The following is a 15,524-nucleotide window of genomic DNA, read 5'->3' as shown; positions in this document are numbered from 1 at the left end:
AAGGTCCCGAGTTCAAGCCCCGTTGGGCCACTGAATTAATACACCAGGGGGTTGACTCAGCATGTCATCCTTCCGAGGTCGGCGAAATGAGTACCAGTATACTGGGCCGGTGTATACCCCGGTTAAAATAGGTGTACCATATCCCTGTCTCCTAAGAGGCGACCAGGGTTGCGTCAGGAAGGGCATCCGGTGTAAAACATGTGCCAAATCACTATGGGGATCATACGGATGATCCGCTGTGGCGACCCCTAACTGGAGCAACCGAAAGAAGAAGAAGAAGATTTGGTTTCTCTTTGTGATATTCAAAGCAAAATATTTATGATAACACACAATTTCTGTGCCGTTTGCCATATTAATGTTTTCGAAATTACAGAGCCAAATTTTTTCCACCTGTCACATGACGACTGGCAACACATCTCTTTGAATCGTCCATAAGGCAACGTTGTTTTAAAAAAATAATTTCTTCATTGAAATTCCTCCAAAACAAGGGTGAAAGCTACTCGTGGCTTTTGGGTTGTATACAGCACGGACTGTAGTCGGTAATCACACTGACTCCAATCTGCCGATCCTGAAAAATTGCAGATATTGACCAAGTACATATATATATATATATATATATATATATATATATATATATATATATATATATATATATATATATATATATATATATATATATATATATATATATATATATATATATATATATATATATATATATATATATATATCAGGTCAGGTATGGGAGCATGCTGCATCCACTTTCCACCGGTACTCCAGGGGCCTCCATCTGGCAATCCCCCAGGCAGATGCCTAGCTCATCCCCATCTCCTTGAGATGCAGATCAACCTGCTGCAACCACAAGGCACGTGGTCGGCCCATTGGCCTCCTCCACTTACGAGACTCCCTCGCTGAGAGAATCTGGTGAGCAGGATCAGCGTCAGGAAAACGAGCCACACATCCATACAGCCGCAGCTGACGCTCACGGACTATGCAGGTAACAAATCTCATTTGAGTCTCTTTCAGCAACCGCTCGTTGTACACAAAGTCCGACCAGCGATAGCCAAGGATTCTCCGAAGAGACCTGGTACCAATGGAATTAAATCTCCGTCTCAGATCCTTGGTCAGAGTCCAAGTCTTGCATCCATAGAGCAAGACTGAAAGCACCAAGGACCTGAAGACTCAGACTTTCTTCCTCCCGCACAGGTACTGGCAGCGCCACACTGTTCGGTGTTACCTCAATTATCATTGGAGTCAGCTTATTGGACACAGCTACAGCAACTCCTGAGGAATGGTAACCATCAGAGTGACCAGACCAATAGTAGGTGTAACCACCCACCATGATCTCGCCGCAATCTGGTCTCCGAACCTCAGAGAGAGCTGCAATACCGATGTCCAAACGCTTGATCTCAGATGACAACAGAGACAGGTGATCATCCTCTCTTAGGGATAGGACATTCCAGGCACCCTCCCGAAGAGACCGCATCAAGTTAAGCGAAGGAGACCGCCGTCTGGTGGACAACACCACAGCACCATTCCAACACACTCTCCCACAATCTGACCCGGGAACGTTACCCCATGGTTTCCCTACTATCATCGAAGATTGGGGGTCCCGAAGGCTTTGCCCCAATCCCGTCATCCAGTGAGCTTCCCTGCGAAGGGAAGCTGCACAGGAGGTACTCCCACAGAGTGGGTTTTCAGATTTCTTTGCGTTTTTGTGTTTTGCAGAATGAAGGGTTTTACGGTGGCCACAGTGCAAATCCTGCCACCAACCTCTCAATAAGAAGTAACCCAACTGCAAGAGGACGTCCGCAGATACAGTTGGGCACGAGATATGGATGGCCGTTGGCTCACAAGGAGCTCCTCCGCCCTTTTATATGGTATAGACACTACTGGTCAAAAGTTTGAGAACACCCCCATTTTTCCAGTTTTTACTGCAATTTACACAGTTGAATGTTTCAATGTACTCTGAAATTAAAGCATCGAACAAATGAACAATTGCAGATAAAAAAGAAATAATGGAATCGTTTTGTTGAACAACATTTAATCTAAATTTTTGACTCATCAAAGTAGCCACATTTTGCAGATATAACAGCCGAACATACTCGTGGCATTCTTTCTACAATGGAAATCAAATATTGTTCGGAAAGTTCTTCCCAACACTGTTGCAGAAGCTCCCACAAATGTGTTGAACTTGTTGGTTGCTTTGCTTTCACCCTTCTGTCCAGTTCATCCCAAACCAGCTCGATGGGGTTTAAGTCTGGAGATTGTGCTGGCCATTCCATGATTTGAAGCCTACCGTCTTGTTCTTTTCTTCAAAGGTAGTTCTGACATAACCTGGAGGTATGATTTGGGTCGTTATCTTGCTGTAGGATGAACCCCTGACCAACTAGGCGTTGACCAGTGGGCATTGCATGGTGCTGCAAAATGCTCTGGTGCCCATTTTGGTTCAGCGTGCCAGTCGCTCGTTTGACAGTTGTTGTCACACACTGAAAAACCATCCTTTCGCCTACTCGACGGTGTACAAAAACCCTGCATGATGAACCAAAGATTACAAATTTTGATTCATCGGTCCATAAGACCTTCTTCCAGTTTTTAGTACTCCACTGGTGGTGCTTCATGGCCCAGGCAAGCCTCTTTTTCTTATTTTGCCATCTTAGCAATGGCTTTCTTCCTGTCACTCGACCTGTCAAACCTGCAGCTCGAAGTCTTCTCTTCACAGTTGAAACTGAAACTTCCTTACTTCGACCAGTGTTCAGCTGTGCTTGAAGCTGCTGTCCTGTGAGCCACCTATCACACAAGCTGTTGACTCTCAGAAACTTGTCTTCTGATTGTGTTGTGGCTTTGGGTCTGCCAGACCTCTTCCTGTCAGAGTTTCCTCCAGTTTCCACGTGCCTTTTGATGGTGTAGGAAACTGTACTCACTGACACCTTGGCGTTCTTTGCAATTTCTGTAAAGGAAAGACCTACACTTTTAAGGGTTTTAATGGTCTGTCTGTCTTCCTTTGTTAATTGTCTTTTTCTCACCATTATGATAGCAATATACTACTACCTGCAGTGCAATATTGTCCAAATAATGCTTCAGAGGTTGAAGCAACACAGTCTGTTCCAACACTGCTTTTATCCAGAGAGAGGGTTTGTGACGAATCAACAAAAGTTTGGACACCTGTAGGAATTGTTTGCACCAACTTTCAAGGCTTAATTTTCTTCCATTGCTGCAGAACAGCTACATTTGCTAACCCATTACTTGTTCCTTGAAAAGGGCCTTGTTTAAAAACTCTGAAATTTACATAATTTTTCAGTTTTTGGTAACCTAAATTTTTTTAACCTCTGGCAGTTTACCGCTGAGCTTTGTACCATTTCAGGTTATCCACTGGACTTGAACTGTTTAAATTTCAGTAAAAACTGAAAAATGTGGGTGTTCTAAAACTTTTGATCGGTCGTGTATATATTGTTGTTATATAATAAATGTTATATATATATATATATATATATATATATATATATATATATATATATATATATATATATATTGTTATGAATTCCCACACGCCGGTGTGCGGACCGCCGCTTTAAGCCGAATCGCGGCCGTATGCACCTTCCTCCCACACATCTCTCCCTCCCCTTCTCTCTCTCTCTCTCTCTCTCTCTCTCTCTCTCTCTCTCTCTCTCTCTCTCTCTCTCTCTCTCTCTCTCTCTCTCTCTCTCTCTCTCTCTCTCTCTCTCTCTCTCTCTCTCTCTCTCTCTCTCTCTCTCTCTCTCTCTCTCTCTCTCTCTCTCTCTCTCTCTCTCTCTCTCTCTATCCCTGTTTCTGGACATATCTGTATCCAGATAGTGGTTATCTCCATACCTGTCTGGATGGTGGTTATGTCCGGGCAGTGTTTGTCTCTGGAAATGTCCGCATGGTGTTTGTCTCGGGACTGTGTTTAACTCCAGACATGTCTGGGCGGTGTTTCTCTCCGGGCAGTATTTATAGAAAATGGATTTCAGACATAACTTTGTTTTCATCTTCACTCTTATTCTCTGCAGAATCATTTTGATGAGACAGTATGTAATGAGTCATAATTAACACTCTCCCACAATCTGCCTTCCCTTTCTCTCACCCCTCCTCACTCTCCCTGCTCTCCCTCCCCCACTCTTCACTCTCTTCCCCCTCTTTCTCCCTCCCCTTACGATTCCCATCAGCGAAGCAATAGGTGGTGTGTGTGTGTGTGTGTGTGTGTGTGTGTGTGTGTGTGTGTGTGTGTGTGTGTGTGTGTGTGTGTGTGTGTGTGTGTGTGTGTGTGTGTGTGTGTGTGTGTGTGTGTGTGTATATGTTTCATATCTCACTGGCCAAATTGATACAAAGAAACAATCAACATCCGCGATCACTGCAACTAGATGCAAGAATGGACAGGGACTAACCACTATTCAAATAAAGATGTAGAGATCGTTTCACATGATAATTTCTCGTGGCTTTCCCTACCTTGTTTCCATAGTTTTTCACATATCATCCATGACCCAACATGCTTTTACATTTTTTAATGTTTTTTTATTACTTGTTCAATATCCATTTACCGGCGTACCGAATATGAGGCCAAGGGTCCACAGCAGACTAATTAATTGCAATCAGGTAATTTCACCTCGGTAACGATGGTAGACCTAAAGTCGGTTGAATCGAACTCCCAACCATCCACACAGCCTTCAATCTCGACATCGTCCAACACATCCGCAGAGTCGTTAAGCAATAGCTGCCACTGCGGTCGGACATAGCGACTGCATCTGCTCAAAGAGTCATGTTCCCAAGGAATAACGACCCTCATGAGGCTCTCTTTGCTCAGGTTCCATGGGGAGTCCTTCAGAGCCTCGAGTGACGCGTTCTCCAGCCACGGGACCCGACAATGGTGCTGAGGAGTCGCAGCAGTAAAGTTCTGTATTAACATATGAGACGGCACTACCAGCAAAGGAATGCTCATTAAGATTGCGTTTATGAGCTGAAAGCGCCCAGAATCTCCGACAGTTTTGAGCAATTTTAAAAACGCCATTATTTGAGGAGGCCACAGAGTTCCTTCGTCTGAAAGAGAGAAAGCGATTCATTTCTTTTAAAGCATTTATCTCCTGGTTTTCTAATCTCCATTTATTAGTCAGCTATGTCTGAATTATTTTTCAGCCAGTTGAATGTTTTAAACCTGAAAGTTAATGTTTTGCAGCATTCCGCAACCAGGTTCGTGTTTATCGCTTAAAAGTGAATTCAAATATTTTTCAGCATTTGTGTCATGAAATGACCCATTTAATCGAATGTGACTTCTATTTACCTTGTTAGAAAAATTTTTTTTGGAGGGAAGCATTGTCATTTTGGTAATATGATGACTTTCTTTGTAAGTGCATAGATGCATTCCTTCATTGGCTTCTTACACTTTGGTTTGAGGATGTGCCGTGACTATCCGCAGACCAGCTGTTCTTGATCTCTTAACTCCAGCAAGCTGGTACCCATTTTGTCGACTTACGATCAAGGGTCCTAACGACAGGCTGAGTTAACCCCTTTTTTGCTATTTTAGCACCGTTGTGGTTTTAATGCAGGAGACTTAAAATCCGAAGCCAATTGAATTAACTATTAAAACTATTCAGGCTGGCTTTTTTCTAAGTATGTATAGGCTGGGGGGGGGCATTTTGACCCCTCCCCCCATCCCCCTCCCCATAAGATGTTGGAGATGGGACGTCCAATCAACACAAATTTGGTGTGTATATCGATAATCTTCTTTGCAACATGCCTATATCATTGAATTAGTGATAAAATGTCTAGTTTTCAAAAATATAATTATTAATTAAACAAGTATGCTAATTTTATGCATATTTTCATGTTTCTTATGCACATTAAATTTGGAATCAAAAGATGTGCAAGACTTCAAACAAAAAGAAATCATGAAATTGTATTTGGCAATTCGTGGGAGGGTTTGGTGTGGAGGGGGCGGGGGGGGGTTACAGAGAAATTGCTAAACTTCTACGAAGGGGGGTCAAAATGGTCAAAATGACCCTCCCCCCCTTTCCCTCCCACCCCCAACCTGAATACGATTAAGTCTACAAAGACAAATGCCGACTTGTATTGCAAAGGTACTTTTTGGAGTGAGTCAGAATTTGAAATTTTTTGAACAAAAAGAAAGCAGTATGTCAGAAGAAGGGTTAATGAGAAGTATATGGATGCAAGTCTACAATCTACTGTGAAGCAGGGGGAGGAATGCTCAAGTATGTGGATGTATTTTTACTGCTATATCTGGTGTTGGCTTAATGGTTCGGGTGGCGGGCTTTGGTTCCTCGGGTCCTGAGTTCAAATCCTGCTCAGCTGTTCAATTAATACCAGGTGGGGTTAACTCAGCCTGTCATCCTTCTGAGGTTGGCAAAATGAGTGCTAGCATGCTGGTATAGTGTGTCGGAGTGGCGACCCATCCAGGATTGTGCCCAATAGCCAAGGAGACTGCTTTAAAAAAAAGCAGCACTAACGCTCTGCACAGAGTATGGTCCCAATCTCCTCTCTTTCTACTGCTGGCATTGATGATTCGGTGAAAATTTAAGGAACAATGAATCCTGACTAGTACATACATGCAGATCCTAATCCACCATTGTATCCTGTCAGGAAGGAAGCTAATTGGTGGCAACTTTGTTTTCCAAAATGACAATGACCCCCAAAACACCGTAAATGTCATTAAAAAGAAAGCGGATGTGAACGAGGTCATCAGGTCTGTCTCAGCCTCACGTGAAGCAAAATGAAGCGCCATGTGGAGCGCCATCAATGTTCTCACTGGCAAAAGGAGTCATAATGCACAAAACTTAGCTGGAGACACACCATTGGAATGCATGAATGATATAAAAGACTTCTTTTGTGGAATTGTCAATGCACCACCACCTCCTGAGATACATTTTGCAAAGATGTCAAACTTCCATTTCCTGATGAGTTCAATTACACTGCAATCACATTTGAAAAAAGTACTTAAGATCACTCGTGACAGCCCAGGTGGGAAAGCAACCAACCTGGATGAAAGTTCAGTTGAAGTCTTTTGAATTCCTTCGGTTGCTGGAAGAATGGTTTAAATCATGACCAATGTTGTGAATGGAATCGATCCTCCTGATGAGTGGAGAACATCACAAATTGTGGTATCCCAAAGAAAATGGGTGTGACATAGAAGGATGAGCATTGTGGGATATCGCTGATGTGTTGTGCAGCAAAACTATACAATAATGTTCTGCTGAAACGCATGCTAGACCAGTGCTAGACCCATACATGCAACCTGAGCAAAAATAATTCCAACTCTGCCATTCACTATGCAGCAGATCTTGGCACTGTGCAGAGACAGAGAAGAAGCACAAGTTCATCAGACTGATCTAGTAGTGATTTTTGTTGATTTCCACAAAGCTTTCGAAAGTGTGTCATGATCATGCATTCCTTAGATCCTAAGTTTGTATAATGCACCTCAAGCTCTCACCAATGACATCACTTATTTGTACCATAACACTAAGGCCGCTGTCATTACACACCAAATGGGCTATCGGAGATGTTTGACACAACCTCCGGGATACTTCAGGGAAATACTTTGCTCCTTTTCTCTTTGTCCTTCTCCTTGATTGGTTGCTTCACTCCACCATCTCAACTGAGAAGGATGGTTTTCTGCTGTGCAAAAAAACAAGTAGTTGCCACCCAGAGAAGAAATTGTCAGTTCTTAAACATACGGATGACTTAGCCCTTCTTTCATCTTCAGCTGCCGGTGGGCAACGGACGTACACTAACCTGGTGCAAGCAGCAGCCAAAGTCAGACTGCATATCAACATCCCCAAGACTGACTATCCCGTTGGACCTGCGTATACAAATCTCCTTCGCAATGAAGCTGGAGCTATGAACGCACTCGGGTGGTTTACTTGGGTGGTTCCATTTCTTATCCAAATGACGACTTCTGGTGGGTGACATCGCATACTGGCTTGGGCAGCATTGCGGCAGTTAAATCCAATATTGGACTCTGCTGCTCTGCCTGACCAGATTTGAAGCAAGATATTTAATGCCACCGTGGAAACAGTATTGTTATACATTGTGGGCACTTGCACATTTACCAAGACCTAACAGGAGGAAATTTATGCTCCACACTCACACCTTCGAACGTCCTTCAATATATTATTTGCCAATGCGGATCACTAATGAGGAGCTTTACCTTCATGCCAAGCTCAAACCGCCAAGCTAAAGCCGCTGTCACACCTTGACGATTTAGCCAGTGTATGCCGACGAATGAAAAATTTGTCTAAAACGCTGGCACATGTCGAATACGTTATGTGTAAGTTTTGTATACGTTAAGAGCACGCTGAAGCACGCTGGCATATGTCATAGTACGCTGAGCTCGTCGACAAATTTTAACATGCTCAAAATTTTTCGACGTATGCCAGCGAATGACTCACACGTTCCGCATATGCTGGCTATAAGTGTAGGCACGTTACGCGATCGTTGACACACGTTACTTGTAAGTTACTCATACGTTGAAACACGTCGAGGTAATGTTTAGCGTCAGTGTTCCAGACTCCATGGTTTTTTTTTTTCTTCTTCTTCAGCATGACGGTGATGTTGAAACTTTGATTTCTGGTGCGGTTATAATATAATATAATTAATAGGCTGCCACTCAACGATTTAAATCATAACCGCACTAGAAATTGAAGTGTCAACATCACCGTCATGCCGAAGAAAAAAAAAATATGGAGTCTGGAACACTGACGGGTTCCTTCTGTGTGAACCCCATTTTTTATACCAATTCCCCTAAACGCTGTAAATACGCCATTATACGGCAGCTGTAAGTTAGTAAGACGTTCAGTAAGTTCTGTGGTCATCCAGAAGACGTCAAATACATCTACATACGTCAATATGTGTTGGACATACGTTACACATAGGTTCAAAGAACGTGACTCATAGGTTCAAAGCACGTTACTCATAGGTTAGAAATAAGTTTCGGGTACGCTAAACATTACCTCGACGTGTTTCGACTGATGAGTAACTTACAAGGAACGTGTGTCAACGATCACATAACCTGCTTACAACTTATGGCCAGCATATGCGGAATGTGTGCGTCATACGCTGGCATACGTCTAAAAATTTTGAGCATGCTTAAAATTTGTCGACGTACTCTGTGTATTACGACGTATGCCAGCGTGCTTCAGCGTGCTCTTAACGTATACAAAACTTACCCATAACGTATTCGACGTGTGCCAGCGTATTCGGCAAATTTTTCATACATCGGCATACACTGGCTAAAAGGTCAAGGTGTGACAGGGCCTTGACACTTCGATGTGTAGTGCGGTTATGATTTGAATCGTCGAGTGGCAGCCTTTTAATAGACTATGCCACACGATCGTCGGTGATATGCTGCCGCGCTATGCATAAGTTAGACTATCGTTGGGCATAGGTTGTGAATGCCAACAACATGCTAAGCATTCGTTGGTATAAGTTATCAATATGTTATCGAAACGTTCTGTGTACCTTACTAACACGTTATGCATACGTCCAACTCATTATGAATATGCCGAAAACTGAAAAAAAAACATCAATAGTTGCGTACACCAGCGTTTTACATACATTTTGATACATTGCCATACGCTGGCTAAAACGTAAAGGTATAACAGCGGCTTAAGTGTTGCGAGCACAGAAACTGCGACGAACTGGACATATTATTTGAACTGAAGGTTAATATATTCAACCAATTCAACAGGTGGTGAACTGGCGTCCCACACAGCAGTTGCATCGTGGTCAAGGATGCAGCAGAACTTATTTTGACATGCTCTTGTTGGATTGGGACGCCGCTGATCAGATATCTTAAATGCAGTATCTCAGCAATACAAAACCCACTCCGTGGGAATACCTCCTGTGCAGCTTCCCTTCGCAGGGCAGCTCACCAGATGATGGAATAGGGGAAAAGCCTTCGGGACCCCCAACCTTTGATGATAGGAGGGAAACCACGGGGTAACATTCCCGGGTCAGATTGCGGGAGAGTGTGGCTGGATGGTGCTCAGTTGTCATCCACCAGACGGTGGTCTCCCGAGGTTAACCTGAGGCAGTCCCTTTAGATGGGTGCCTGGAATGCCATATCACGAAGAGAGGATGATCACCTGTCTCTGTTATCATCTGAGCTCAAGTGAGATCGGTATTGCAGCACTCTCTGAGGTTCAGAGACCAGATTGTGGCGAGATCATGGCGGGTGGTTACACCTACTATTGGTCTGGTTGCTCTGATGGTTACCCTGCCCAAGGAGTTGCTGTAGCTGTGTCCAATAAGCTGACTCCAATGATAATTGAGGTAACACCGAGCATATTATGAGACTAAGGATTCGTCACTCCTTGGGTGTCATTTCCCTGGTCTCTGTATATGTTCCGACTGAGGCGAGTGATCTCACTGTGAAGGACGCATTCTATACCACGCTTGAGTTTGTGGTTGATCAGTGCCCCAGGCGAGATACTCTTCTAGTCTTGGGGGATTTCAATGCATTGACGGGAACTGATAGCGATGGTTATGAGAAATGTGTTGGTCCCCATGGGTCTGGAACTGTGAACCAGAATACAACTAAGTTCCTTGACTTTGTAACAAATCATGGACTTAGGGTGGCTGGTTCATGGTTTCAGTACCCACAAGCTCATCGCTGGACGTGGTATTCCAACACTGGCAGTGTGGCAAAAGATATTGACCATGTGCTCGTTGATGGATGCTGGAGGATGTTGCAGAACTGCGATGTCTACCAGAATGCTCAGTTCTTCAATACTGACCACCAGCTTGTTGTAGCAACTCTTAATTTTCAGCTTAATTCCAGGAGAACGGTACCATCCCAGCCTAGGCTGGATGTTGGCAAGCTCATGGATGAGAGGGTCGCTGAGGAGTTTATGAACAGGCTCAGTGGAGATTTGAGGGGTCTGGGTGCTTCAGGGGATCCTGAAGAGTTGTGGAGTGGCTTCAAGACCACCATTCTTTATGTTGCCGGTAGATGTCTTGGAACTCACCGGAGGGCGAAGAAGAATTTTTTCTCTCAAGGAACAATGGGTACCATTGCCCAGAGGCGCAGGGCTAGGCTGAAAGGCAGAGCTGAGCTGTTCAGGAGCTGCGGCGTAAAACTGCACGTGCACTAAGCTTGGATGAGGCCTATGTGCGAGGAATCTGTGAGGGGGTACAGCATCACCTGTGGTGAAGTGATTCTCGTCCTGCTTACAGGGGAATTCACGCATTGCGTTCATCGAAGCCTGTCCCTCGGTGTATTGCAGTTATAGCAGAGGGCTGTGGGATCTTGACAGAGGAGTCCAAAGTGAAGGCCCGCTGGGCCGGTTACTTTGAGCGGCTGCACCAGACTGATCCACCAGCTGGGGAGTTGGATGTCAGGGGTGTTATAATCCCCATTGCTGAACCTCCAATCAACTATGGTCCTCCTTTGTTTGTGGAAACACAGGCTGTGGTGAACCAGTTGAAATGGGGTAAAGCTCCTTGGATCTGTGGCATCCATGCTGAACTTCTCAAGGCTGGTGGAAATGCTGCACTCATGTCGTTGCATGCAGTTTTCTGCTCTTCCTCGAACACAGTCATCATCCCAAATGACTGGAACAGGGGCCTTGTTGTCCCCTCTCTGGAAAGGGAAGAGTGATTGTCAAGGCTACAACAACTACTGAGGGGTGTCGCTGCTCTCAGTTCTGGGCAAGGTCTTTGCTCGGATAATTTTTGATAGGGTTCGCCACCATCTCCTTGAGCACCAGCATCCAGAGCAGTCAGGCTTTACACCAAATAGGTCAACGATTGACCGTATCCTTGCTCTTCGGGCCCTCACTGAACGCAGATGTGAGTTTCAGCAGTGGCTGCTTGCAGCCTATGTTGATCTCTGTAAAGCATTCGGTTCAGTGAATCAGTATGCCCTTTGGAGAATTATTCGTCTTCGTGGGATGCCACCAAGTCTGATCAATCTGATGTCTGAACAATACTCTGGGAGTGCTGGGAGATGTGGTGATACCATATCTGACTTATTTTCAGTTGTTGCTGGAGTTTGTCAGGGGTGTGTACTGACCTCCACACTTTTCAGCACTTGTATTATATGGACTGGATTCTGGGGAGTATGTCAGAGGGATCAAGCTGCGGTGCATCGATTAGGAATGTCAATATCTCTGACCTTGATTTCGCAGATGATTCAGTCATCCTTGTGGAGACTCTAGATATCCTTTCGGGGGCCCTCAAGGAGCTGAATGAGGAGTCAGAGCCGCTGGGATTATGAGTTTCCTGGGTCAAAACTAAGATCCAGGCTTTCAATGGCATCTTGGATGCTGCTATCCTGTCTGTACCTGTTTGTGGTGAGGATGTTGAGGTCATGGAGGGATTAATTTACCTTGCCAGTGATATTCATGTCTCTGCTGGCTGTGAGCCAGTGATCAACAGACATCTGGGTCGGGCCTGGGGAATCATGCATGGATTCACTGGATCCAGGCCCGTCGCTATGGAGGGGCATTTGGGTGCAATGCCCCCCCATGGCGCATCTGGTGCCCCCCCCACTTGTACGCCACCCATTTATGCCCTGTTGCACCCTGTGAACAACTTGGTGTTTAAGGATGAGTGCCCACTGTGAACTCCTTGCTGTTTAAGAGTTCACCTGTGTGAACTAAAACCCTTATTCCAGATGTTCATTGTCGTGAATAATAAGGCCTTCTTGGATAAACTGTTCTTTAATAATATCCTTCTTTGAATAACAGTCAGGAGATAAGTGTGCGCTTGTCAGCGCATCTCCAAAAGCAATTGGCAAGACAATACAGTCCAAGACCACAAGATAAAAGATAATAACGCAAGCACCAACGCCAGCAGGCAAGACCTCGTGTCGAATGTCGATGTTGTGGGTGGTTATTTATATATATCGTGGATCATTTAGTTTTAAGGAATAGCCAATAAGCGTTTTCGATATGGAGACCCTATTGAGCAGGTTACCTGATCGGTTGTAAGTTAGGTATAAATGTAATATAGTCATAATATGATAAAGGAAAAGACATAAATTTACATTATTAAAGATGAAGTGCACGTGCACCACGTGACCTTCACAACCCGTCAACCTCCATCTTACAAAAGTAATTTTATAATAAAAATTAAAAATATGTGTGTTTGCAATCGTGCTTACATTTGAAATTATGGAGATAAAACCTGTTTTTGGTGCATGGATCATTTAATATATAAAGCCGTCAACCGTCAAATTTCGCGAGTCGCGAGATTAGTGACGCGAGTCGCGAGATTAGTGACGCGAGTCACGAGATTAGTGACGCGAGTCACGAGATTAGTGACGCGGGTCACGAGGGCCGAATCACAGAGCACGAGCTCGCAGCAGGAGAAAAAGACGTGGATGATGGATATACGAAAATGGCTCAGAAAAGGAAAAAATGCAACCGACGAAAATGAAGAAGATGATGAAAGACATGTTGTGGGAGGAGTTGGAGGAGGAGGAGGAAAAGACGATCATGTCGATGAAATACCGACAGAAGCTGGCCAACCTGGCCAAGCCAGCAACGTCAGCCCTGCGGCTGGAGCCCCAGTGCAGACAGCCGAGTTTCCACGCTTGGCGGCAGCCTCGGGATCGGGTGTGACCGTCAAGCCGCTTCCCGATGATCTTGGAAGTGAGAGACCGAATCAAGTTGTTCTACAGCGGTACCCTGGCCATCTGTTGCAGAACAAGAGTCGCTCGTTTGTGTCCTCGTGGTACCAGACTAATGAATGGCTGGAATACAGTGTGCAGACAGATGCAGCATTCTGCTATCCATGCAGGAAGTTTAACACTGCACGCAGCCCAGTGGACTCTACTTTCACAGTGCGATGCTACCGGAATTGGAAACATGCCGTTGAGAAAGGCAGGGGGTTTCACAAACACGCAACTTCAAAGGAACATTTAACTTGTGTTTTGAGGTGGAAGGAGAACGAGAGGCGCATCGATTGTGGTGAGGAGATTTCCACACTCCTCAATGCTGACCAGCTAAATAGAAACCGGTACTATGTGTCTGCTCTTATAGATGTTGTGGGATTTCTCACCGAAAATGAGATACCTTTTAGAGGGAGCCTTGATAATTTTGAGGATATGTCAGACGGCACAGTGGGCTCTTCCTCTCACTTTTAAACTACACACTCAAAAAAGACACCGAGCTCACCGAAATAAGAGAAAGCTGTCACTGATTTCCTCGAGGTTTGTTGTTGCCTGTACAAATTCTTCAGAAAGCCCACTGTTGTTGCACAGTATAAAGGTGAGCGGTTCAAACGACTTTTTGATCAAAGTTGGACAGGACATTTAGCCACCGTGTCTGTGATCATAGGATCTTTTAAGGATATCACATCCTTACTGTCGGAGATTGATTCAGAGCGTGCCTACGGTGCAGAGATGAGGATGGAGGCTGTTGGGCTTTTGCAGGAAGTCTCTGGGCCTGCCTTCATGTTCATTGCTATCTTTGTGTAAAAACTGCTGATGTTGTTAGATGGCCCTAACAGACTCTTGCAGGCAGAGGACATGGACTTGCTAACGGGGTTGGAACTGGTGGCGAGTGCTACAGAGTGCGTGAAGAAACTCTGCTCTGAGGATGAGTTCACTGATCTGTGGAACAAGGCCAACGATGCTCGCACTTCTACACCTGCACCACCAAAACGGAGACGCACAATGCATAAGAACTCGGAACAGTTTGTAGTTTTGGAGACTACAGGAGAAAACAACGACAATGACAAGACAGAACTGCAGAGGGTTTTTTTACAGCGCAATTGACACTGTGCTTGGAGAGATCGCTCAGCGCTTCAGTGAGCGCAACACACAACTCGCCCATTCACTCGATGTCTTGAATCCTGAAAATGGCACGTTTTTGGATCCCCACTTGCTCCAGCACATCATGACATTAACAAAGTCAACCATCAGTGAAACAGAGTGTGTGGTTGCAAAGCAGTTTATTCGCTCACAGACAGAAAAGCAGCCAAACGAGAGATGGACAACACAAAAACTCCTCTCAACATACCACAAAACGCTGGAAGCCATGCCAAGTGTAGTGACTGCTATGAGACTTGGACTAACATTTGGTGCGTCCACTGCCATGTGTGAAAACTCATTCTCAACATTGAGGAATGTCTTCACTGACCATCGACGGTCCATGCGCCATGCACGCAAGGCACAACTGGAAAGGCTGGCCTTCGAGAGAGACCTCACACGTAAATGCCTGAATGAATGGAAGGAGAAGGTCATCAGAAGATTCCACACCGAGACACGTCGCCTGCAGCTCTTCTGACAGCGAGTACAGTGGTATAAAAACTATACGAGGAGTTCAGATTGTGTGTGTGATTGCTGGTGATGCGTGTGTGGTTCTGGTTGCAGTGTGGTTGTGATCAGCACCCGCCATGGTCGGCTGCTTTGTACTTCTCATGTTTAAGTTAAATGTTGTGTTTGGTGCTTTGCATATCCCATATCTCGTGCTTTGTGCAGAACCTTACCTCTGTGTAATTGACTGCTTTAAATGCGGACCTTGTGGTATCTTCAGGCTGGTCGTATTTGCTGT

At 44.8% G+C, this 15,524-nt stretch overlaps 1 protein-coding gene across 1 annotated transcript in view; it reads right to left on the bottom strand.

The window, feature by feature from the left end:
* The window catches only part of LOC147011735 (solute carrier family 22 member 6-B-like), a 65,413-nt gene extending 59,859 nt beyond the window's left edge, over positions 1 to 5,554 (bottom strand). The window contains exon 1 of the mRNA XM_085857658.1: positions 4,622 to 5,554. Coding sequence (XP_085713784.1) covers positions 4,622 to 5,023 — 402 coding nt within the window. The 5' untranslated portion in view covers positions 5,024 to 5,554. The remainder of the gene's footprint in view (positions 1 to 4,621) is intronic.
* Between the last annotated feature and the right edge of the window lie 9,970 nt (positions 5,555 to 15,524).

Source organism: Eptatretus burgeri, chromosome 15 (assembly GCF_056783735.1).
Source record: "Eptatretus burgeri isolate ZD-2024b chromosome 15, Ebu_testis_v1, whole genome shotgun sequence".
Taxonomy (NCBI): Eukaryota; Metazoa; Chordata; class Myxini; order Myxiniformes; family Myxinidae; genus Eptatretus; species Eptatretus burgeri.
This window is presented reverse-complemented; position numbering and strand designations above follow the sequence as displayed.